The sequence below is a fragment of the Dryobates pubescens genome, chromosome Z, assembly GCF_014839835.1.
Source record: "Dryobates pubescens isolate bDryPub1 chromosome Z, bDryPub1.pri, whole genome shotgun sequence".
In the NCBI taxonomy this organism is placed as follows: Eukaryota; Metazoa; Chordata; class Aves; order Piciformes; family Picidae; genus Dryobates; species Dryobates pubescens.
The window spans coordinates 87,884,105-87,909,848 of record NC_071657.1 but is presented as its reverse complement, the minus strand read 5'-3'; the positions used below and the strand labels follow the sequence as shown (position 1 = coordinate 87,909,848).

At 55.9% G+C, this 25,744-nt stretch overlaps 2 protein-coding genes across 13 annotated transcripts; both read right to left on the bottom strand.

Moving 5' to 3' along the window:
* Positions 1–1,078: 1,078 nt before the first annotated feature.
* LOC104298239 (gamma-secretase subunit Aph-1b) lies at positions 1,079–6,276 on the bottom strand. The gene is made up of 7 exons (XM_054178829.1): positions 6,036–6,276; positions 4,898–5,068; positions 3,349–3,422; positions 3,072–3,194; positions 2,628–2,755; positions 2,251–2,374; positions 1,079–2,008 (listed from the first exon to the last, which is right to left on the bottom strand). Exons 1-7 carry the CDS (start codon positions 6,146–6,148, stop codon positions 1,971–1,973), a joined length of 771 nt encoding a protein of 256 aa, XP_054034804.1. The 5' UTR covers positions 6,149–6,276; the 3' UTR covers positions 1,079–1,970.
* Positions 6,277–10,601: 4,325 nt separating this feature from the next.
* On the bottom strand, positions 10,602–24,364 carry TPM2 (tropomyosin 2). 12 transcript variants are annotated; one of them, XM_054177951.1, is made up of 9 exons: positions 24,144–24,364; positions 22,722–22,847; positions 16,456–16,589; positions 15,337–15,454; positions 15,160–15,230; positions 14,843–14,918; positions 14,154–14,216; positions 13,765–13,834; positions 10,602–11,953 (listed from the first exon to the last, which is right to left on the bottom strand). In XM_054177951.1, the coding sequence occupies exons 1-9, from the start codon at positions 24,255–24,257 to the stop codon at positions 11,874–11,876; spliced, it is 852 nt and encodes a 283-aa protein (XP_054033926.1). In that variant the 5' UTR covers positions 24,258–24,364; the 3' UTR covers positions 10,602–11,873. The 12 variants fall into 12 exon arrangements, with proteins under 12 accessions (XP_054033926.1, XP_009896582.2, XP_054033927.1 ...); XM_009898280.2 differs by having other exon boundaries at positions 10,602–10,899; XM_054177952.1 differs by lacking the exon at positions 14,843–14,918 and adding an exon at positions 14,348–14,423.
* Positions 24,365–25,744: the final 1,380 nt, after the last annotated feature.

Here is a 25,744-nt window from a genome sequence, read left to right as displayed (position 1 = left end):
GAGGCTGTGTGGTCTGGATGATCAGGTAGTGAGGTGGGTGTGAACTGGTTGAAGAAGTCAGAGAGCTCTGGTCAATAGGACAGAGGCTAGGTGGAGGCCTGTATCTAGTGGAGTCCCTGAGGGCTCAGTACTGGGACCAGTGCTAGTCAATATATTCATCAATGACCTGGATGAAGGCACAGAGAGCACTGTCAGCAAGTTTGCTGATGACAGCAAATGGGGTGGAGTGGCTGACGCAGCAGAGGGTTGTTCTGCCATGCAGTGAGATTTGGACAGGCTGGAGAGTTGGGTGGGGAGGATTTGAATGAAATGCAACAAGGGTGAGTGTGGAGTCTTGCACCTGGGAAAGAACAACCTCTTGTGTCAGTATAGGTTGGGGACTGACCTGCTGGAGAGCAGTGAAAGGGGAAAAGGTGCTGGGGGTCCTAGTGGATGGAAGGTTGACCTGAGCTAGCAATGTGCTCTGGTGGCCAAGAAGGCCAATGCCATTCTGGGGTGTATGAGAAGGGGCATGGTTAGTAGGTTGAGAGAGGTTCTCCTGCCCCTCTACTCTGCCCTGGTGAGGCTGAAAATGGAATGTTGTGTCCAGTCCTGGGCCCCTCAGTTCAAGAAGGACCAGGAACTGTTTGAGAGAGTCCAGTGCAGAGCCACAAAGACGTTTAAGGGAGTGGAACATCTTCCTTACACTGAGAGACTGAGGGAGCCAGGGCTTTTCAGCTTGGAGGAGAGGAGACTAAGGGAAACCTCAGTAATGTTTATAAATATGCAAAGAATGAGTTCCAAGAGGATGGAGCCAGGCTCTTCTTGGCAATGCCCCATGACAAGACAAGGGGCAATGGGTGGAAGTGGAGGCATAGGAAGTTCCATGGAAACATGAGGAAAAATGTTTTCAGTGTGAGGGTGACAGAACACTGGAACAGGCTGCCCTGGGGGGATGTGGAGTTTACCTCTCTGGAGATACTCAAGACCCACCTGGATGTGTTCCTGTGCCCCTAACATTCTGGGAAGCACTGCAGTAGGGTGCTTGCACCCTCCCCAGAAGGGTTGCTATTGACTGCACACAGCCCTGCTTGCTTGTGGTACTTCTTTTTATTGGTATAAAAGTCCACTATGGATAAAACTGCCTTCTCAGCCCTTAGCCAGATGCTCAGCATCAGGGCTGGTGCACACCTGAAAATCCCTCTCCGAGTGCAGGAGAGAGCAATGATCCCCTAGAATGGCCTCCTGACACCCCTCCCCAAGCTGTGCTGGCACCAGCTGTGGGGTTGTATCCCCTTCTGAGCCCTTCACCAGCCTCTATGTCTGCTGCGCCCTTTGAGTACCATCTCTTTTCCCCATCCTTCTCCTTTCATCCTGTGTGCTCTTGTCCCTTCAGGTGCCCCAGCACCATCCTCCCTGCACCAGGATGCCAGCCTACTGCAGCTACTGTAGTCCAGCACTGAGGCCACAGCTCCCAGTGCAGCGAGGCTGGGCAAAGAGGCAGGGAAAGCAGCATCACAGCAGTCAGTCCCAACCCAGAGCCCGGCACCACTTTGCAAAGCTGCTTCCTCCATCCTGTGGTGAGGAGGTGATGCAGGACCCTCCCTGCCCAGCACAGGTGACAGGACATCTTCAGGGTGAGGAAGGGGAGAAGCGATGGCTTTCTTCAGGCTCAGGCTTCTGGCAGTCCAAGATATCATCCCTCTGAGGCAGAAAACGGGCTGGGGCTGGGCTTGTGATGGGGCCAGCAGGGCTGGGCTCCCCAAAACAGCTGTTCTCTGGGGGCTCCCAAAGGGGTGTTTGAGCAAGCCAGCTGCAGCCACACTGGTAGGCTGGCTGCCACAGCCAGATGCCAGTGCTGGCCCCACCGGGACTGGCCAGAGTCCCCCAGTCCAGAAGAAAAGATATTGCAGAGAAGGTGACAACTGCTCTTGCCACCAGGATGGAAGGAAGGGAAGGGGTGGCTGGGGACAGAAACACCCCACGAGGCCTCAGGATCCTGGCTGGGGTGTGGATCCGCTCTTTAGACCTGTAGGAACCAAGAGGAGAGAGAGTCACTTTTCACTAGACTCCTTTACCCCATCTGCTATCCCCCACGAGGGACAAAAACTCAGCCACAGCCCCAGAACTCAGCTTCTCCTCTAGTCTGGCAGCCAAGGGGATGACACCCTTGTTCTAGCCCCAGGGGTACCACCTCCACATCCCAGTGGTAGTCCTGGTACCCAGAGAGACCCACAAGGTCCCACATCCCCTTTATGAAGCAGGACTTACAGAGGAAGAAGCGACGCAGGTTCTGGGTAGATCCCCCTGACAGTGAGTAAGCCCAGGCAGCAGCAACAGCCATCAGTAGGTAGGAGGGCACCAGGCTGCCCACGTAGAAGGGGTTGCAAAATGTCTGAAGAGACAGATGGAGACAAGAGGGAAGGGACAGGCATATAGGATGGGTGGCAGTATCACTGCCTCATCAAGCAGAGTGGGACAGGAGACACTAGCTCCAGGACTGATTGTGAAAGGCCAGCTGCAGGTTCCCCAAAACTAGTATTTTGCAAGTGGTGAAGGCCATTCCCATCCTGGTACAGGCATCAGCATGCACCACAGTTGCCCCTGAATGTAAGTCCCAGCACAGAGCTCTGCTCCAAGCTACTCACCGACCCTGAAACAGCAAGGTGCATGACAACAACCGCTGTGATCTCCCACCAGCGCCGATGCTCACAGCCATGGAAAAAGAGGATCCCCCAGAAGGTGTGAAGAAAAATCAGCACCATGGTCATAAAAGCTGCAGGGAGTGGTAAAGGTGTGTCACCAAGGCACCACCTGCCCTGACCTGGCCTGCAGACTCTAGCAGTGGGACTGGGAGGTGCTGGGCTAGATGTTAAGTATGTAAGGAATGATGGAAGGGAACAGGGAGGGTCAGAGGTGACAAAAAGAAGAGCTTGGCACAGAGAAATGGGCCAGGAGACTGTGAAGGGCTCAGGTGGGTAGAGGGTGCAGCATGGAAGCAATAGCATGGAGGGGAGAAGCCAGCCAATGTTCCTGGCTCTGCCACCTCCATGGTGTGGCAGAGATGTGAGCAAAGTGTTTAGGTTGCTCACCTGAGGTCAGGAAGTAGAGCTGTGAATCCCCATGGATGCCCACAGTGCCAGGCCCCAATGCATCTGCCAGGAGATTGATCATGGAGAAGGCGCCACTCATGAGCCCAAAGCCCACACCAGCCACTGCCAGGACAGAGACACTATCAGGACCTGAGTCTCCCAGGGCCACAGATACTGTGCAGCCACCCCTGTCATGAAAAAAACTCCCTTTCCACCCGCCCCAGTATGGCCAGCCCTGCCCAGGTGATCAGGATGCCCTACTCTGCACAGAACTTACCATATGCCATTTGCTGGATGGAAATGGGGGAGCAGCCGTCCTCGCTGAGGGCCACAAGCCCCTCTATGGCCTTCCTGCAGGGGAAGAACATGCTAGAGAATGCCACAGCCCAGCCCACTTCCTGAGGCATGGTACAGCAAGAGGATGGAGCAGGAGGGACTAGGATCTCACTCTGTATCATCCCACCCTCCTGGTAAGCTCCTCCATCACCAAGCTGCAGCCATGGAAACCATCCATGTGACAACCCTGAACACAGGACAATCCATGCACGTGAAAACCATGTGAAGCCACATAAGAGAGATTTTCCACAGAGGAATGTGATTGCCTGCCAGCCCTGCAGAGGATGGAGAGCAAGACATTCAGTGCAAGCAAGCAGCAGCCTCACATGGAAAGCAGCCCCAGTGCAGGTGGGGGGGGGGCATGTGCCCAATCTCTGCATTTATGCTCTTAGAAGATGGGGGGGGGGGGGGGAAACATGCAATGAGTGCAGACTAAAGTTCAGAGATAGAAAAATTATTTGGGGAGAGAAACTGGGAGAGGTGGGCTTCCTAATTTTTATCAGCTAGGAGATTGGCAGGTGAGGACAACACCAGATGTCTCCTCAGCCCGGGAAGGACAGCAGCACATGCAACTGGAGATCTGCAGGACAAGAGAAACAGGCTGGTTTGTGTCTGCTGCTCAGTGGAGCTCTGCTACCCTCTGCCTGCCAGTCTCTGGCAGTGCCGTGCCACAGGCAGCAGAGCAAGCCTCTATTCTGTGTGCACTCAGCCTTCCCTCAACCCCACAGCAGTGCCCAGCCAGCTGGGAAGTCTGGGAGGTATGGGGGATGCTGACTCCAGCATCGCCCCCTTTGGCTGCCTGCCCAGCTCCAGCACAGCATCCATTTGCCCATCTAAACATAGGACAGGGTGCAGTGTGTGCACACCCAGCAGGCAGCACAAGCCAGCTTGCAGTGCCAGGCAGGCCAGGAGCTGCTGAGGCTGCATTGAGACTTTGCCCTGGGCTGGCCAGGGCACCACGCATGGTGCTGGCAGTAATATGCCAACCCAGAGAGTCCCAAAGCTGTCTTCAGGCTGCCCCTGCTCACACAAAACAGTCCCCGAGAAAGGAACGAGACTTGCCAGGAGATGAGGGCAGATCCCTTATCCTTCTCTGTCCCCACCCCAGCAAAGCAAGGGCACTTCCTGGTGCCTGGAGTCTCCTCAAGCTGTAGGAACACTGCTGCTGCTAGTTGCCTGGGCAGCAAGGATGTGACAGGCCCTGCAGCAGCCCAAACCCACTTGTCCCAGATTCAGGGAGACACTGCTAACTACCTCAGCCCTGGGTCCTCCAGACATTAGGGCTGCTCTGCTCCACCACCTGAAACCCACTTGAGGTCAACATGCTGACACAGATACCATAGGCTCCTGGCAAGGATCACGATGGCTTGGTGCCACACTTGGCATCCCAACCAGCCCAGGAGCTCTCAGCCAAAATCAGGGAACTGCTGTGGCTGGGAGAATGAGAGGATCATCCAGCAGCATTGGAGCAGGGTGGGAGACGCCCTTACCTGAGGAGCTTGTAGTAGAGGAAGCGAAAAGCCTCCTGCAGCAGCACAGAGAACATCACCCCAAATATCAAGAGCCCCTTCTGCAATGGTTCATCCTGGGGGTCGCTGGCTTTAACAGCAATAAACCAGATGAGGGAGGAAAGCAGCAGTGACACTAGCCAGAAGAAAGCCCTGCATAAGAGACAGAAAGCACCTGCTGGCACTGGTGCAGGGGCTATGCCCATCAGCACTATGCCTACACCCTTCTGTGTTGGTTCTGGCACTGGCAGCTGAGTCCTAGCCGTGCCCACTCTAACAGTACCAGCACTATTATGGGGCAGGTGGTGCCTGTACTGGCACTGATGCTCCGTCTGCACTCTGCTGATAATCAGAACCAGAACAGTGCCCTCATTCTGTCCACACCAGTACCAGCTCACACCCCTGTCATGCCCACAATGGTATTGATTACAAGCACTTATGCTTCTGCTATGCCTGCAATGGGTCCAGTACAAGTATGGATACTGGTGCCCCTCTCAGCCTCACAACGGTATAAGCACCATGAACACCAAACACTGCATAGTGGTTTCCTTAATGTGCCCAGAACTGCACCAGCAAGGGAAACAAGACTGGTGGGCCCTGTCATACAAGCAATGGCACAGTATAGTTAAGTAGTGATAGTCGTACCCTCATTGTGCCCACAACACAGCATGGGTACCGGTGCCTGTGTTGTATGCCCAGTAGCCCTGGCACTGGTCCCTGCGTTGCACCTCTTCCAGTACCAGCCATATCCCTGTCACACCCACAGTGATACCAGCGCTCCTGTAATGCCCACACTGGTACCGGCACCAACAGCCCATTGCATCCATTGCTACCAGTACTTGTACAGCACCTGTGCCCCTATTCTAGCCATATCCGTACCCGTACCGGCACTGACACTAACCCCACTGCCATGCCCATACTGGTGACAGCACCAGCACTGGTACCAGTGCCCCTGTTACAGCCGTACTGGTACTAGCACCGCCACTAATAGCGACGCCCCTGGCACGCCGATACCGGTGCCAGCTCCGGCACGGGTACACCAGCACCGATACCACTACCAGTGGCCCCATCACGCCCACCCCAGGATCCGCGGCGGCACCAGTGCCGGTGCGGGACTGACCCGGCGATAAGGATGATGATGCGGAGCGGGTCCCGGGCAATGGTGAAGAGGAAGAGGCCGAAAGCCGGCCCGAAGGCGATGAAGGTGCACCCGAAGAAGACGGCGAGCGTCATGGCGGCGGGGCCCGCAGCACGAGAGCGTGGACGGGACCCAGAGGCTCGGACCGGACCAGCCCCGCAGCCCTCTCCCCTTTCCCTTTCCTTTCCCCTTCCCTTCTCCCTTCCTCTTTCCCCTTCCCCGCCCTTCCGGGAACAGCTGACGTCACCAGCTGCGCGCGCCGCCGGCGGAAGCAGCGCGTGCGGCGAGGCGGGGCCGCGGCCGGGGGCGGGGCCAGGGGCAGGCAGTGCGGCTGGGCTGGGGCGGGGCGGGGCGGGGGCGCGCGGGCAGCGCCGGGAGGGAGCGGGGGCGGTGGGGTCCTGCGGCAGCGGCGCGGTGCTCGGTGTGCGTGAGGGTCGCGGAGGGGCCGGGGCAGGCTGGATCGGTGGCCCGAGGTCAGCCGTGAGGTTCGGTAGGATTACGGTGGACGGTGTCTTTACAAATGAAGAGGCGGCTGGAGGGGCGTGGGATCGCGAAGAAAGAGCCAGGCAGCCCACCTTTGTCTGTGTTGTGTTCATCACAGAGGGCCTCTGCTAGTGCCGGGCCAGGGGTCTGGCCGTAAATCAGCAGGGTGCTCCCCAAAGACAGCAGACACTGAAGACAGTCTGAACTTCTGAACTTCATAAATCTTACGGAGAGCGACTGAAGGAGCTGGGGCTGTTCAGTTTGGAGAAGAGGAAGCTGAGGGGAGACCTCATTGCTCATTGCTGCAACTCAGCAGGGTGACCTTATTGCTCTCTACAACTACCTGAAGGGGGGTTGTAGTGAGGCGGAGGTTGGTCTCTTCTCCCAGGCAACCAGTACCAGAACAAGAGGACACAGTCTCAGGCTGCGTCAGGGGAGGTTTAGGCTGGAGGTTAGGAGGAAGTTTTACACAGAGAGAGTGATTGCCCACTGGAATGGGCTGCCTGAGGAGGTGGTGGGGTCGCCGTCGCTGGGGGTGTTCAGGGCGAGGCTTGACAGGGTGCTTGGTTGTATGGTTTAGTTGATTAGGTGGTGTCGGATGATAGGTTGGACACGATGATCTCGAAGGTCTCTTCCAACCTGGTCTATTCTATTCTATTCTATTCTATTCTATTCTATTCTATTCTATTCTATTCTATTCTATTCTATTCTATTCTAACTCCCTGAAAGGACGTGATGGAGAGGCTGGTGCTGGTCTCACAGGTCATTAGTGATAGAACAAGAGGGAATCGCCTCAAGCTACGACTGGGTAGGTTTGGTCACTAGGAAGAAAATTTTCATGGAAAGAGTGGTCAGGCATTGGAATGGGCTGCTGAGAGAAGTGGTTGAGGCACTATCTCTGGACGTGTTTAAGGGTCATTTGGATGTGGTGCTTGGGGATATGGTTTAGGGGTGAACCTTGTAGAGTAGGGTTATTGGTTGGACTTGGTGATCCTGAGGGTCTTTTCCAACCTGAATGTTTCTGTGATTTCTGTGCTTTTAGGACAGAGTGCAGGCTTAATAGGCTACTGATTATTAACTTCTCCCAGAGAAGTGAGGAACCTAATTTAAAAGAACATACACTGTACGGTGCAGGATGGGAGTGTGCATGTAAAGGGGGATATGTAGTAGGCGGATTGGGAAGACTGTGTATTCCAAGTACCTCAGCCATTGGGGAAAGGGAGAGAGACATTTGTGTCCAGGAACACAGGATAAAAAGAAAGCTGTGTCATCTTCCAGCAGTTTGAGAGATCCCACAGGGATCTGCCTCTGGAGCCTCCCTTTTTTTTGAATAAAGTTTTACAGGACTCCTGTGTCTCCATTGTGAACATGAACCTCTGGCCAATTTTCCTTACAGGTTCAACGAGGCCAAGTGCTGGGTCCTGCACTTGGGTTGCAACAACCCCATGCAACACTACAGGCTTATGGAAAAGTGGCTGGAAAGCTGCCCAGCAGAGAAGGACCTGAAGACCTGTTCTCCTTCACCAGCTTTGATGCCGTCTCTGGAGACACTCCACACCTCAGTGTCCTTCCTGGAGTGGTTCAAAACTGAACACAGTATTTGAGGTGCAGCCTCAGCAGTGCCAAGGACGGGGCCACAATCTCTTCCCTACTCCTGCTGGCCACACTACTGCTGATACAGGCTACAATACTGTTGGCCTCCTTTCCAACTGGGCACATTGCTGGCTCGTGTTCAGCTGGACATCAGCCAGAACCCACAGATCAGTGCTGTGTGTTACTGCCATTCACATTTTCTTCCAGCTATCTTGTCCTCTGCTGGGATCAACAAATCAGTTCATACTGATTTGGAGATGGGCAACTTTGTGCTTTAGGCAGCCTGACCTACACCACCTGACCTGATTCTGAAATCACCCAGAACCCTGCAAAACCCACACAGCTCAACAGCACAGCTCTTCCCACCCTCACAGAAATGTCTTGGTCTGTAAATATAGGGAGAAACTGATGGTGGTGGTGCTTTGTGTCCAGCTCTGCACAGCTCTGTATGTCTCATCAAAATGGCTCTGCAATGTCCTCCAGCACATAGTTCAGTAGTACTGAACAAGGACTCAGATGGGATGAGGCACCAGAGTGATGAGACAATGAGAGCAGAAGTCAGAGGTTAATGGGGTGGTTTAACAATGAGGGTGGCAGTCCACACCAGGGATGGAAGCAGTTCAGGAAGATCTTCAGACTGTCAGGCCATGATGAACAAATCCAAAGTCTGAAATCCAACAGAAGAGGTGCAGAGGCAGGGAGGGAGGAGGGGATGGGCACTGTGGTCCTCAGTGTGGGACTGAATGATGAATGTGTGGCTCCAGGTTGAGTTTCCTTGCCAGCAGCTTCAGAACACCCTGGCCTCCCAAGAGTTCCCCCTGGTCTGTGTCTTTATTCAGGGCTGTGCAAGGAAGAAGGCGTTTGGGAAGGTGGAGAAAACACAATCTTTTGCTGAACCATAGGAAATAGGGTTATGTCTTTGGGGTAAAGAATCCCCACGGAACAGCAGTCGGGATTTCACCGGCAAACCCCAGAAAGTTCAGAGGGGGAAAAAGCCATTGCAGTGGAATGTAAACAGTTAAATGGTTTGGCCCAAACGAGGGGGTGGCAGCAGCTAATGGGGAATAACACTGCGTGTGAAAGGGCTCTTTGTCCCAGCAGAAGGTCAAAGGCCACTCAGAGGCTAGGCCCTGGAGACGAACCCTGATAGAAGCACATGTCAGGCTTGTTTGCAGTGCAGGGTACAGGCTTCGGGAGAAGAGATGGGTTTACACTGTTGATCTTTAGAAGCTCCTCCTGGAAGGTGCTTTGACCAAACAAGGGAATGGCTCCGCAGATGTGCTGCAGAAAAGCAAGGTGGACCCAAGGAGGCACTCTAGCTCTTGTGCAGGGCCCCCCCTGCAGGACAGGACAGCTGGGGATTTCTGCAGCCCGTGGTGGGTTGCACACCCTTGGAGGACAACGAGAAAATAAGCACCTCATGCAGGGAGAGCCCTTTTTTCCTCTAGGAGAAGGTCTTGCAGCCACAAACTGGAGGTGCTGGGCCGGGCGGGGGCAGGAGGCCGGCAGCACCTGGGCAGGAAAGAGATGCAATCTCACCACCCTCCTTTCCTGAGCCGAGAGGAGCAGGAAATAAAGGAACACAGATAACGAAAGCTATCCCTGCTGGCTGCTCACTGGGGTGATGGCCCAGTTTGACAAGGGGTCACTCTGAACTGTGTTTCCTGGCAGCAGGAGGCTGTGCTTTTAGAATGATATCCGCTGGGCAGTGTACGACAACAGGGTTTGATGCAAATCATGGAGGACCCTGGAGCTGCAGGTGGGGGTAGAGCATGACTCTGGGCATCCCCAGGAAATACAGTCCATTTCGGTGACAGTGATGAGACACATCCTGCTGCTTTTCTCTTTGTGTTGGAGAAAATACAGAAAGCCAGGTGGAAACTTCCTGAACACTTTGGGAAATGGTTGCCTGCTGCATTAGTATTTGCTAGCTTATACAGCTGTCCCTCAGGCAAGGCATTCAATGACTGGCAATACAAAATGCAACTAGTACACAGGATAAGCAGCTAATCCCAGACCTGGAGTAGACCCTGACAACTAATGTGTGCATGCATGATCACAGGCTTATATGCCTTATATGACACTCAGATGGTGCCATGAACCATGAAGCAGACTCCATGTCCAGGTCACAGACCTCATGGCTTCCCCAAGTGCCATACATGTAACATGCTGGCTCTGGAAGAGGACGCACTGACGACCATACTGGTTGCCACTTTAAGAAGATGGACAGTTTGAATTGAGTTTCTAGATGTGGAGGTTTCCTGTGCATCCCAGGAAAATGATGGAGACATGGGCATGCAGCCCAAACCATCTGTATTATCACTCCCAGCCTGCCAGAGCCGCAGAGGATATCCTCTTGCTGGCCATAAGCACCCTGAAATCAAACCCACACGAACTGGGCGTGGAAACTCCACAGTGTCTCCCAGTGCCTGTGCCTACCTGCAAGAACCAAATGCACACATCCATCTTGTCAAACTGCTTTAATATTTGGACATGAAGACAGGACAGAGGCAGTCAGGCTGTGCACAGACAAGATGCCCCTGAGCCATAGTGTAAGGCTGGCAGGGCTTCCCTTCTCAATGGATGTGTGGATTTGGCCAAGATGCAATTCAGCTGATGATGTCCTGAGCATGCCAGTGGGGTGCACATGTGGGGTAGGGAAGAGGAACTCTGCTCCCCCGGGCAGCTCAGAGGTTGTTCAGCTCCAACAAGGTCTGATCCAGGACCTGGTGGATGCCCACATTCTCCTCTTTGGCACTGGCCAGACTCTCTGTGAATACAAGGACACCCATCCACACACACAGACACAGCCCAAGTGTACCCAGGGGCAGCCAGACCCAGGCACACCACACCAAGCACAAACACATGCACACAGATGGACGTTTCAGTATGGCAACATCCTCCAGCTGAGCTGGGCATCCCTGCAGAGCAGAGTCTACACAAGCAGCCCCTTCACTGGCAGGGATGGGCCCAGCTGCTCCAAAAACCTGCTAGGGCAGCCAAGACAGTCACTGGAGTAGGTGGTCCTCATGCCACTCTTCAGCATCTCCATCCTTTATGGTGCCCTGTTGCCCATGGCCAGGCCTTCCACAATGCAGATACTGCTGGCAAGTACCATTCATTGACCAGCCACCAGCATGTCTTGCCCTTGGGTATCACCACTGGCAGACTGTGGGCACATGTACAAACCCTTGGCCAGCAAAAGAGGAGAGTCAGTGCCTGCTGCATGACCCAGCAGTGCTCCATTAAGAAAAGGAGAGAGATAGCAGCCCAGGAGAGTGGTCAGAAATGACACCAGAGAGACGGAGCAGAGATAATGAGGCTGCAGGGACAAGCTCTGCCAGACAGTCTGCTGCCAAAGCAGCTTCTTCCAGCGCTCACTTCCAAATGCCATTCTCCTTTGCTCCAGAGACAGGGATGGAACATGAGTTCTGCCCTCCCAGCCCCATCTCCCAGCACCCTCTGCTGGGCTCTTCCCAGTCTCCTACCCCAAGTTTGGATCAGTGGGTGTTGTTGGATCCTCACCGCCTATCCCAGCCCTCCCAGGACCCTGCAGGGACCCTACAATCAGCTCCAGAGGGGCTCCCTGTCCCATCCAGGCAGGGTGGTTACCTGAAGGGGGATAAGCAAAGGCTCCACACCCCATCTAGCCCTGGCAGGAAGCAGACAGGGGCTCCCACCCCTTAGTCACCCTGGTCAAAGTGGGGCAGGGGGGCGGGGCTAGGGCCAGGAGCTTTGGGCAGCTCAGTTGTTAAGCTCGGTAAGAATGACCCGCAGCTCGTTAGTGAGAATGCGGGTTTTCTCGGCCTCCCGCCTGGAGCGCTCTGGAGAAAACGGAGACATCAGTGCAGCAGAGGGAAGAAAGAGAGAAAGGTGAATTAGTGAAAAGAGACATGTTCCCCCAAGCCCTCACTGGAAATCCCATAACCACCCAGCCAGCAGCAGAGATGAGCTGGAGGAGACAGCTGGTCCTGAGGCAGGGTTGGGACTGTGGGTCCATGAATTTGGGAACTAGGTTCTGGGACAGGACAGAGTTCTGAGGGAGGAGGAGGATCAGAGCTCCATTTAAGGCGTGCTACTAGAAGGTAAGTTCAGCCCTTTCACTGAGGAAGGGTGATGCAGGAGAGATGCCTGGGCTGAGACTGCTGCTTGCAGGTAATGTCTGGGAGTAGGGACAGGAAATGGACAGGACCAGGTCTAATCCTGCTGTTTCAGGCCAAAGGAATCATGGAGAAGATGGCATGACATAACGAAAGCTCTTTGTGAGAGCTGGGGGCTGAGGCACAAGGGACCCTGTATCACTCATCCTGGCAGATCAGGAGCCACTTGGCACTCAGCCACAGCCATCCTGGGGGTCCTGCAGCTGTGAGCTGCCTGTGACCACCTACCACCCCACTGCCAGCACCCAGATGAGACAGGCATCAGATGAGAGACAGAGCGGCATGAAGACAAAAAAGGAAAAAAAAAAGAGAAAACAAGGAAAGAAAACGCTTTATTGAGATAAATTCAGTAACTTGGAGGGACAGAACATAAAAGTCATGAAATGCAAACTGAAGAGCAATGTGCAAAGGACAGAAGGAAGGCAAGGGTGAGGGAATGGGAGTCTGGGGGCTGCCTACCTACCTGCCTGCTTGGGAAAAGGCAGCCTGTGCAGCTGGACCAAACCTTCCATCCCTGGCCCTAAGCTTTGGCAATGGAGGTGCTACTTTCCCCATGCAGGTCCTCCCTACCCTGAGTCCAGAAAGCAGCACTGAAAACGTTTGCAGAATGGATGTAGGGGGCAGGTGGCCACTGAGCCCTGCAGCTGTATGGCCACCAGTGCTTCTGCTGCTGGGGAGCCAAAGAGGAAGCTGCTGGAGTGAAGGGCTCCTGGGCACAGTCTTGGAACCCACTTGGCAATGCTAGGGCACAGATCTGCAACTGGATAGGCACTGTCTGCATGTGGGCTCCAGGGTCTGCTTTCCTGCCTTGACAAACACCCTATAGCACCTAGACCTTTTATCCCCACAAAGAGGGGTATTGCAGGAACACCCCAGGCTGGCTTTTGTCCCAAAGGAGCCAATAGAAGGTCACAGGTTAGAAAGGGCAAAGGCAAACAGACTGGGCAGGGAGAGCGGTGAGATGGCCAGTTAGGCAAGCAGCCAGGCTGAGGAGTGGGGGAGCAGGTGGGGAATGGAGGGAGAAAGAGGCGAGGGAGTGCAGTGCTGGTGCCTCGCAGGGAGCTCAGAGGGAGGTGATGTCATTAAGTGCATTGTCCAGCTCCTCACTGATGGCTTTGTACTTCATCTTCTGTGCATACACTTCATCTGCAGGCGGGGGGCAGGGAGGGCAGGTGGGGGGCAGATGGTGGAGCAGGGTGGGGGACAGGTGGCAGAGAGAGAGAAAGTGGCTGTGAGCAGGGGGAGCGTGCAGGCATAGGCTGCGTGGATGTGATCCTATACCCCATCCAAGGGCAGAGCCCAGAGCCCAGCAGCTCTGCATTCCCACACCAGACACCACGGCATCCAGTGTCCCCACTCCCGGGACCCCTGCCCATCCCCTTGTCCTGGCCACGCACTGTCTGGCTGCACCAAGGGCATGTTGTGGCCAGTGCTCCCCAGGAAAGAGGGACACAGGGCTGGCAGGGACATTTTACCTTCTAGATCATCAATGGTTTTCTCCAGCTTCGCCACAGACCTCTCTGCAAACTCCGCCCTGGTCTCTGCCTGCAGGAGCACAATGGGGAGAGGGTGAGCTGTGGGGTGCAATGAGGACAGTGTAGGTTGCACCACACTCCAGATGTGTCCCATCTGCATCTCTGATACCCTTCTCCATGAACCCTCCACAGGAAAAGGTAAGGGACAAGGACTGCATTGTACCCTCCCTACTCTAAACCACAGCATGCTGATAGGGGAGCATACTGGACCCAGGCACTCACCGGGATGCAGGGCTGCAATTTGGCAACAGTGAGAAGACACACACAAACCCACACAGGATGGCAAACTTTGGCCTGCACCAGTGTGATGCTGGCACTGCACCCCTTACCTCCTTCAGTTTTTCCCCAAGAAGCTTAATTTCCTCCTCATACTTGTCCTCCTTGGTGGAATACTGCAGAAAGAGAGACGGGTATCCATAAGTCCAAGGGGAAATGTTTGGCTGTTCTTGACCCCAGCAGGAGACCCCAGCGCCCTCAGATCCCATGCACTCTGCCCAGCCCTAGCAACCCCACTGGATCCTACCTTATCAGCCTGGGCCTCCAGGGACTTCAAGTTGTTGGTGACAATTTTCAGCTCTTCCTCTAGGTCACCACATTTACTACATCCCAAGCAGGGGCCAGCAGGAGGGGGAGCAGGGCCGAGGGGCAGGAGAGAGTGGGGAGCAGAAAGAGCAGCCACGGGGAAGAAGGAAAGAAAGAGAGAAAACAAGTTGAGAGAGAAGGAAACAGTGCAGGTGGAGGAGCAGAGCCACTGTGAGCGCGAGCTGCCAGGACGCATCTGTTCATCCATTTCTTGTGCTTCTTTGCACACTGCTGTGCATCACTGCTGACCAGGCTCCCACTGGCTCCCTGAGAAGGAAAGCAGGCATGGAGGGATGGAGGAGCGTGCCCAGCCTGCACCCACAAGGGGAAGTTGATGGTGGAGGCAGCAGTGCAGAGAGGAGGGAGGTGGCTCGCACTATTTGAGAGACAGCGACAGAGAAGAGGGGCTGCTGCGTGTCACCCTGTGCCCCAGTACCTCTTCTTCTGAGGCAATGAGGGATTTGAGACTCTGGTCCATGGTCCGCAGCTCTTCTTCCAACTGTCTCACTCGGCTGGGATGGAAGAGGGGCAACCCAGGCAGGGGACAGCAGAGAACAGGGTCAAGGATGTGCTGCTGGTGGGCCAGCATCCCCCTGCCCCCAGCCCGAAAGCCCAAGGACCACCCTGATGGTGGATCCTACCACTCCTTGGGAGGGACATCCCCACTGCCATTCAGACAGCCGTGGCTGCCAGGGACCTGGGGTAAGGGCTACATGGAACACCCATGTGCTGCCCACTGGGAACCCTGCTCACCTCTCTGCCACCTCTGCCCTCTCCTCCGAGCGCTCCAGCTCTCCCTCAAGGACAACCAGCTTGCGGGCAACCTGTTGACAGCAGCAAGAGGCATGCATTTGCCCTGCACTTGCCACAACTTGGGGACACAGCTCAAGTGGTGCCAGGGGGTCAGGACTGGGGGAAGGGGACACAGACCTCCTCATATTTGCGGTCAGCCTCCTCTGCTATGTGCTTCGCTTCCTTCAGCTGCATTTCCTGGAGCTCCATTTTCTCCTCATCTTTCATGGCTCTGTTTTCAATGACCTTCATGCCTCTGAGGAAAGCCCAAGCCAGAAATTACTGCCATGTGTCAAGGTGGCACCTGCACCTCCTGCCTGCCCATTGTATGCTATCCCCACCATCCTCCAGCTCCAGAGATACGCAACATTGCCTGGGGATTCCAGCACTCACTGGCCACCCCACAGTGTCACACCAGCAGTACCCCAAGTACAATTACAGCAGCGAAGCTGGACCCAGAGTTTCAACCAGGCAGGCCCTCAACCCATCATTTATGGGAGAAAATACCTGCACCCCAGGAGGATCCAGCTGCAACCTGGCAGTCCAGCAACCTTCAGGAAATGGCAGAACACTCCTGTGTTCCCATGCCTTTTTGCATTGAGGGGCAATACTCACAAGCAGGGGGTCACCAAATGCCCACAAACCCCTGCAGCAGGGGCTCCCGCAGACTGCTTTCTCACTCACATGTTGTTACTCAAACTAGTCTTTGCCAATGCAGGGAAGAGCTCGTGTAACAGCGAGGAACACGGAGACATGTCTAGGCACTCCCTCCCATACAAGCTTGGTGCCCTTGCCAGCATGGCTCCTGCCTGGAAAATCTGCTTGCCAGGAGGCTGGGCCAACACATTTTGCAGGATTTTTTTTTTTTTCTGGATGATGCTGGTTCATTCTCAAAAAATGACCTTGCTTACTCAGCGTGGATCTGCACACCTGGACTGTTGATCCGCCCATGGGCCAAGGAGGCTGCCCTAGTTCAACACCCTCTGGCTTTGGTTACGGCCTGATATTTATATGAACACCAGATGAAATGTTTTTCAGGATTTTAAGGCTGCCTTGGAAATTTCAAAGCCCTTTTAAGAACGCCTGTATCTGAGGGATTCTCTGTGTTGTAGTGCTGCTCTGTCCCTTCAGAGTCTGCAGGAACACAGCCCCAAACTCCATAAGCTCATTTCAGAGAAACCCCGCTACAAAACCAAGGGGGCTGCCTGCAATCAATGGTGACATGTTGCCACCTTCACTGTTGCCTTCCCATCACACCTCTCGCTCTCATCAGCTGCCTTCTCAGCCTCCTCCAGCTTCTGCAGGGCGGTGGCCAGGCGCTCCTGGGCTCGGTCCAGCTCCTCCTCTACCAGCTGGATACGGCGGTTCAGAGAAGCCACTTCAGCCTCAGCCTAGGGGAGCAGAAATGCCTTGATCACTCCATGTCTCATACATATATATGTTTCACAAAGCATTTTCAGTGGTTACTTCTGCACTCACTACCCAGAACAGCCTCCCATAGCACTGTGTGACAAGCCAGTACTTACTGGAAGAGGATGCCTGATCATGCATTCCCTCACCTGTCTATAGGGACAACAGGGTTTTCTCCATTCCTATCCATTTCTCCATGCCCTGTTTGACACTGGCTCCTCCCAGCCATGAAACCCCCAGCCCAGTATATGCATCTCTCCACTGTATGTTCACACCTGTGGCCCCAGCCCCATAGGACTAGGTGCTTTCACTGAGTTAGTGGCCTTGTTGTCATGGGGATGGTATTTGGGGTTTGCAGAGCAGAGAGTGAAGGAGGAGGAATGCCCTGTGCAGATCTGCTCCCAAAAAGGAGATCACAGCCACTTGTAGATTTCCTGTTTATGGAGGCAGCGGAGCAAGCCAAGTGCCTGTCCTGCTGGAACCCCCAGCCAGGCTTCCTGAACCCACATTGGGAGCCATGGCTAGGATCTGGGGCCAGCTGGGATCAGTGGCCCTGGTCCCTCTCCAGCCTCTTGACACCTGGCCTTGCACACTTTCCCTTTGGTAAGGAAATCCATCTCCACTGCCATTGCCAGGAAGCACTGTCTCAGCAGCTCTCAGGCCTGCTCTGCATTGGGAGGGTTGTGGGAAGACAAACCCCGGGTGCAAAGGGATAGGTGGTAGTGAGGCCTCACTGTGGAGAGCAGTCCCATGCACCAGGACACAGGGAATGTGCACCAATCCAGGGGGATAATGTTTCCTGTTTATTCACAGGCTGGAGCATGCTTGACTGGCTGCAGCGTCTGGCCCCATCCAGCTTCATGCTCCAGTGCTGGGAATGCTCTGGAGGACACTGGACAAGCAGGGGGACTGGGAGGTGCTCCTTCACAGCCTGCACAGCCCTGCTGAGCACCTGTGGTCCCCCTATAGCGAGTTGGCAGGGTGGGGAAGGGTGCAGCCAGCATCTTCCCAAGTGAGGCAGCCCAGCATTGTGCTAGGAGTGTGGCTAGTCCCATGGCTGACACAACAGCCACCTCCACCCCGAGAGCTCACTGGCTTGTACCTTGCCAGACTGCATAAGGGGCAGTTGAGGCTGGTCCCCACATGCCGATGCTCTGCCTGCTGCATCAGCCTCATCTTGCCGGGAGCTCTTTTCCCAGGAATCATCCCCGAAGCAGGTCAGAGCTGCCCGGATGGACGCTTGGCAATATGAGCTCTCTGGCAGCTTGGCAGCCTGGCAACCTGATCTGTGACTGAAGGAAGGGGCCATTTCCTCTGCACAACAGCCTGAGTGACAACAACTCGGGTACCGCACCCAGCTCTGCCACTCCTGATATTGTGAGGATGTTAAAGGAGTGGACACAGGAAAAAGAAAGAAAAAAACCCAACCAAACACTCCCAACAGCAACTGAAAAAAAACCCGACAAACCAACAAAACCAAACCCAAAACCCAAAAACAAACCAGGAAAAGGCTGCCGTTTGGAAATGCCATCCCACTGCCAGAGTGGAAATTCTGGTATGTGGCAGCGTGAAGGGGTGGGTTGTCCCCACGAAGGGTCACACTGGAGAGCTGAAGACTCAGCGACTGCTGTGGTCCAGATCTCAGACCCTGCAGGATGCCAGACAAGAGCCTGGCCGTGGGATTTTCAGCTGTGCACGCCGCTGGCCTCAGAGAAAGGGGATCCTTTCCCAGAATCTGCCCGACCTCAGGCAGAACCAAGGCACAGCTAGACGCCTTCTGCTCCCTAATGCCCCGCCAGCCGGGGAAACCCTAGGCAGCCTCGCCGCAGAGCATCCCTCGCAGAACGCATGGAGGAAGCAGCTGGAGGAGGCAGCCCGCAGGCAGCATTGCTGCCCGAAGCCCCCCTGCGCCGCGGCACCTGGTGGCAGCCTGCCCAAGCCCAGCCGGCGTTCCGCTCCGGTGCAGCCAACCCAGCCACCGAGCCCGGGCAGCGGAGCCGAGCCCGCGGTGAGGGATGCCGGCGGCTGGGCCGGAGCCGGTGGAACATCCCGGGGAGCTGCCGGGGCACAGCCCCCAGCCGCGCCCCGGCGGCCCTTACCCGCTCCCGGGCCTGCCGCTCGGCACCGGCCTCCCGGTACAGGGTTTCCGCGCGGTCCTCTGCTTCGTCGGCCACCTGCTGCAGGCCCTGAATCTTCTTCTTGACGGCGTCGATGGAGTTGATGCTGACCATGGCGAGGGGTTACCAGCGGTGAGGCTGCGCCGCCAGAGCCCTTTGTGGAATCCGCCTGGCTCGGGCAGGAAACGCACAGGCAGCAGCCGCTCCCGCCGCCCGCCCTGCCTCCATCCCTTCCTGCTCCTCCTCCTCCTGCTCCTCCTGCTGCCACCGACCGACCTGCGCCGCCGCCCCTCCGGACAGCGCACACAGACCCCCAGCTGGGCAAGTTGTACGATGTCCACCCTCGGAAGGGTACACTCCCCGCGAGTGGGGGAGGGATGCATGATTCGCTCCACCACACGTAGGGTTTTAGACTTCCCCCAGGCACGACGCAAGTTCGACCCCAGGCAGGAGGTCACTGTCCCGAATGCCCCTTTAAGGCAAGATGCCAAGCGGCTTCTGGGCAGTGCACACTGTCCTCCCTATCCTAGACAGGGTGCATGATGCCTCTAGGCAGATACACAAGTACCTGCTGGAAGGGCACATGGTGCCCCCCAAGATATGAGACACAGCCCAGGCACAGGTGCACAGTTCCACTGAAATCCTCAGGAGCAATCAAGAGGAGCCCAGGGAGAAAAAGGGCCCGGTGGGTCTGGGGATTCCAAAATCTGGAATCTGCCCAGTGAGTTCCCGTGGGCACAGAAGCAGTATACTCGTGGGTGCTCCCTAAGATCTTCCTCACACCCTTGCTGCAGAGCTGTGGGGTGTCATGTAGTTTTTCCATGGTGGCCATATGTAAGTCAATGAGAAGCACGGAGCAGATGGTCATCCTCCTAGGGTCCAGTCAGCTCCCCAGAGGCCATCTCACTCAGCCCCTCAGCATCCATTCCTGCAAAGGAGGATCTGGCTGGCAGCCAGCCCCACAGAGACCCCTAAGTCCCATTGAGTCCCCTGCACCCATCAGTTGCCCTTGGGGCTCTACTCTGTTGGGTAGACCAGTACCCCAGCTTCCAGCTCTGTATTCTGGCCAAGGCACATGCCTTGATCCATCAGGAGACGCTGGTGCTGATGGCATTCAATCCTCCTTTAAGGAGCTCTGACAGCTCCTGGGCAGCCCCAGCTGCACTTCACACCTTCCTTCAGACATGCCAGTTCCTGGGGTGACCCTGCCAGCTGTCTTCAGCTCCAGGGCCAGGGGTCCTGGTGGGGACCTGGTCACACTTCCAGCAGTGTCCTGTGTCTCTGTGTCCCCCTGCCAAATGATGATGGAAGAGGCAGTGCTGTGGGTCCCCTGGGAGCACATGGCCCTGGCCTCAGTGCCGGCCAGTCCAGTCCCACTCCCATACTGATGTCTGGATGCCAAGAGTGCTCCCAAGCCAGCACATTGGGCCTAGAGCAGAAATGTAGGTCCTCAACAGCAGTGGAGCAGGAGTGAGTGGGCTGCAAGCAGGAAAGGGGCATGTTGGGAGAAAGGTTGGGGCGCAGCCACACTGGTCCCTGGGCAGCCAGGCTGGGTGCCTCCTCTCTGGCTCCACCCAAGGACGCAGTCACTTCCCAGCAGAGCCCTGTTCCCTCCCACTGTCTCAGGGAATCTCCAAATAAGAGCAAAGTCTTGGCCAGGGAGAGCAACTGGGGCGGGAACTTGGGTGAAGGTTTTGGGATCATGGCCTGGGAACAGCACAGTTTCCCTGTGTCCCCGCTGGGGTGGCTGGAGATGGGCCACTGACTAGGGACGTGGGAGGCTGGAGAGGACCGCTCTGGCTAAACCCATTGTCCCAAGCCCAGCAGCCCCTGTTCACGTCCTGCCATGGGCATCACAGGCTGTCCTTCCTGGGCACAAGAGGTCGTGGGGCTGTGGCGGCCTCACGGAGCTGCTGGGAAGGAGGTGCCAGCCATGTGGCGCTGACAGTCAGTGTTCAGGCACTCCACAGACTGCCCCCATCTGGCAGCCCTCCAAGTGCCCAGGGGGTCCCTTTGCACCCTTTAGTGTGGTTCTTGTAGGATTCATGCACAGCCATCTGGCGCCAGAGGCAAGACAGTGCCAGAGCAGAGGCACATTTATTCTTTTAAGGCATTTGTTGACGTTTTTGCTGAGAGCAGCAGCCAGCCTGGATCACTGTGATGGGCCCTGACCTGGCTGAGGGATGGGGCTGCTCCATACTTACAGGAACATACAGTCCTGGTATGAAGAGGGACATGAAAGGCAGGCGGATGGGTGTTGTGTTCTACCCTGTGCTTCCACTGCTGAATCTAGGAGCTACGCTGTGCCTCACCCCGAGGAGGATGTGACACCAGCACTGCCACTTAGTGCTGTCATCGCATTCAGGTCTCTGGTGTGGAGTCCGGGTAATTCCCAGAGCCTCGTACATGGTGCAGGCTGTCCAGACTTCATCACAGATCTGGGGCAGCTGTTCTGGTGGCGGGCTCCCAGCCCTGCCCACAGCACCCACTGCAGCCAGCCTGCCCTCCCTGATGCTGCTCCTACACTCTGCCTCCTGCTCCAGCCCTTCCATGGAGGGGCTAGTGGCTCCTATCCACGGTATCTGCTGGGATGTGACTCTCCATGCTGAAGCCTGCAGACATATCAAGTCACTGTGGACCAAAAGCACGGCAACACACCCTCCCTGAACAGGTTGGCATTGCATAGCCCACTGCCAGCAGCAAACCACTCTGCACCCCATACCTGACCTCTGCCCAGTGATACCTGTTTGCCCCTTCCTCTGAGCCCCACACTGGGGAAATCCAATCCACTCCCAGCCTGCCCCACACCAGCACCAATCCAGTCAGACTAGTGCAAATCCCACTACACAGAGCAGCTACCCTGTCCAGCTTGACAGACCTGCCCCACACCAGGATGGATGTGCGCTTCAAGAGGATTTCCAGTATTTTAACTACTTGGTTCAGTGTCTAACTAAACAGGGACAGTCTTGCAGGGTCAGAAAACAAGGCTGGGAAGTCCCTTGGCTGCTTCCACAGGCTCCAGGCCATGCCAGGGGCTTGTGCTGCCACTGCTCGTCCTTGCCTGCTCACCCTTGTCCTTGGCAGCTGCCTCAGAGATTTGACACTTCTCCCTTATTTAGCTCCATAAACCATCTGGGATTGAATTTTTTGTTCTCAATCCTAAAAAGCCTGGCCATGCCCTGTTGGCTGTGCTCCAGCCAGCTCCCCTTTAGCTTCTCCTCCAATTTCCAGGGTTGGTTTTCATCAAAGAAGGACTGGCTATCAAAAGAAGGATTTATTTATAGGGTGTCAAATACCCTGTGTGACAGCACAGGTGGTTATACCCTGCTCCCGAGTGGCTCGGTGGCCGCACACAGCTGTTCCACCCTTCATCCTGGCCAGACACAAGCCAATTTCAACACCTTCCTAACATCTTTCCATCAGGATACATTTCCCAGGAGAAACATCAGTCATGGCACTAAATAAAACTCTTTCTAGCTTTGTCCTTCCCAGGGTACAGGGTGGCACATTGGTTTCCAAAATGTCTGAGTCCCCTCGATGCAACCTGAGCATCCTTCCTTGCAGCCAGCACTCAGCAGCTGGCCACAGGCAAGACCATTTTCTGTTTCTCTATTTTTCATTCTCCTGCCAGGGTTTATCAAGTGCCACAGGGTTTTCCTACAAGCATTGTGGAGGTGCATGACTGGGAACCAGTAGCAAAGCTCAGGACGCTTATGCCCATTAGCTTTGGGCAGCTGGGCAGGTGGCTGCTCACAAAGCATCAGGTAGACCAGTGACCTGAGCACTGCCCACTGTGGCTGGGCTGTTCCCTGCACCCCAGGCAGAATCCATCCAAGTCCATGCCCTGCATCTACGCCCACTTCAGTGCCAGCATTGAAGGAATGGGATCCTGACAGTCTTCCCCACGGACATTTGCCATATAAGGCCCCCCTCTTCCTTCACCCCCCCGAGGACCGGCGCCTGTGCAGGGGAGGAGTTGCTGGTGTGTCTACATACGTCTGTAGCTTTCTTCTCCGCCTGCTCCAGCTTCTCCTGGGCCTCCTTGACAGACTCGGAGTACTTCTCCACTTCATCCTCAGTGCCTTTCAGTTTCTTCTGCAGGCCCTGCTGTTCCTCCTCCAGCTGGGGGACAGAAAGGAGAGATCAGGGGAGGATGGCAAGGGTGAGGGGGACAGCCATCCTCCTCCTGGGGACACCCAGGGTCCCTGTGTCAACTTTGGGTCAGCATGCTCATGTGGAGCCCTTGGTCCTCAGGGAGGGAGCAGCCCACAGCATCCTGAGCCCGGTAGGGGTAACAGGGTGGTGGGTTCCATCCCTATATAGCAGACTGGAGAGGTCCCAACTTTGAAACACAGCTCTAGGGGGCACCAAGATGGTCCCTGTCTCTGTGTGGCTGAGGTGGGACTGGCTGTCCCCGAAAGTCTCCTTGGAAAAGGGACAGGGAAGTGTCCTGCTGAGTTAAGGCATATCTGGGGGGACCAGTGAGAGTGGTCAGGGGCAACAGGCTGGACTGCTGGTCACTGGGGAGAGGCAGCCAGCTGGGTGAGTTGCCCGGGGTTGGGTACACAGTGGGTTGAGGTCCTCATGTACCCAATGAGGTGAGGTCTCAAAGACAGGACACCCCTAAACTTGAGATCTGCATCCATCATGACAAGGTCCCCAGGGCTGTTGGCCACTAGGACAGGGCTCCACGGTCTGGACACCTCTAGGATAGAGGATCCACAGACTGGCCACCCACCAGGACAGGTGGTCACAGACTGGACATTGGGATGGGGTCCTCAGTCTGAACATCAAGTAGGACTGGGTCCTTGGACTTCAGGCTGGACACCTAGTGGAATGGGGTCCCTGGGGCTGAACACCCAGTGGGACAGGGTTCTGGGGCTTGACACAGCTGGGATGTAGTCCTCAGGGCTGGACACCCAATGGCTAGAGGGTCCCCTGTCTGGACACCCAAGAGGAAGTGTGGGGGACTGTGATGTATCTGCGAGATCTGGTGAGAAAACATCACTGTGCTGCTGTGAGAATCTGGTAACTCCCTGGACGGACTGAGTGAGAACGAGAAACCTCAAGGTAAGATAGGAGCCCACCTGGACTAGCTTAACAAGTAACTATAGCAATTCTATCACTAACCCATAAGAATCTTGAGACAAGTTTGATAGCAAATCGCAGGCAGCCACACTAACAACACACACAATATATGAGCTGTGTGGTGGAATAAACGGGGCCTTTTGGCCTTCTGTATGTTCTGCGTTTGATTCTTGTTGCACAGACCGTCACCTTATCCCTACCCCTATCCCCCTATACAGCGACAAGGAAGGGTCTCCAGTCTGAACACTCATCAGGACAAGGTCCCGAGAGCTCAAGACGCTTAAGGCAGGGGACCCTGGGCAATGCCGGGGGAGTCCATGGCACACCCACCTGCTTGCAGCGGTCCTCTGCCTGCTTTTTGTCGGCCTCTGCTTGCTCGGCGCGATCGATGGCATTCTCCTTGTCCAATTTCAGCATCTGCATCTTCTTCTTGATGGCCTCCATGGTGGCGGTGGGACAGCGGCGAGGCTTGGGTCGACAGCAGTGGAGTGCGAAGCACCGGAGGCGGCGGGAGTACCGGGGGCAGCTGGAGCACCGGCACTGAGCCTCCCACCCCGCCGAGCTGCCTAAGAGCAGGGGAGGAGACGCGCCGGGCGGGGGCCGCCCCGGCACCTCCCCCGCCGCCCGTCAGTACCTTTTAGGGACAGGCTCGCCGCTGGCCCCCTCACCAAGTCTGGCGGGGGGGCAGCCCCCCTGACGAGCCATCGCCAGAGCCCCTGCGCCGGGCTCCCACGAGGGCAGCGGGCGAAGGACACCCCTGGGGCAGTGCACTAGGGGTACCCCAATGGCACCAGGCAAGGAACATCCCTGGCAATGCCTCAGGGGTACCCCGGAGGCACCGGACAAGGGACACCGCAGGGACAGTGCTAGCAGGGAACACCAGAGCACTGTGCTAGGGGTACCACGGGGGCACTGGATGAAGGACACCCTGGGGCACTGTGAGAGGGACAACCCAGTGTCGAGACATCCAGGAGCACTGCAGCAGGGGCATTTCTGGTGTCATTTCCCCAGTGGTGCAGGTCTTGCTGGACTCTCTGTGGTCTCTCACTGCATGGGCTGTCACTGCGCTGTTACTGTGCCCCAGGGACACCAGCAGCCATCCACCCCCAGGGCTTGAGTCCTGTCTCTGCTCCAGTCAGAGCTGTCTCTGTAACTGTCCTAGGGACATGCCATACTCTGTCACTGCATCCTGGGGCCTGAGGAACCCTACTTGCTGGACTGGCTTGGGGGCACATCAGAATCCAGCATAGCACTTGGGAGCACCCATGAGTTGGTACTGAAGTTCTGGCGCCATTCTCAGGCTGTGATTGTGCTTGGAAACACCAGGGACTGGCATTGCCCACATGGGGAAAATCCCCTGGGAGACAAACAAGCAGAGCCTCTGACTGCTCCATCCATCTCCTGCATCACTATGGGGTGGGAGAGCCCCAGATCCATGCAGGCTCCCTGGCACACACCTCCCTGCTGCCTTGCACCCTGGTGCTGCTTGTCCCTGGCACCCACAGGGACACCTGGCATGTGTACAACTAGGTGCAGGGTGACATTTCAAGGTGACACTGGGTGCACAAGCAGCCCACCATCCTGCTTCATCTTTCTGCTCTGAACAAACTGTATTTCACAGGCAAAAAAATGCAATCCCTTCAGATCCCAGCTCCTCCAAAAATAACCCGCACTTTAATAACACTTGTAAATGCTTCTGGCACATTCCCAGCTGCAGGGTGGGCTCCAGGCCGGGGGGGCTGCAGGGAGCTGGTGGAGGGGCCACGGGAGCCATGTGGCACGTGGGGAGGAGGTTGGGATGGGTCAGGGACAGGAGGGGTGCACAGGCTCTGTAGCTGTATCCAGCCCTTGCCTACTGCAACTTTCTGGAACTCTGCTCCAAGCACAGAGGAGCAAAAAGAGTTTGAATGTGGGAGAAAGTGGCTTTGTAG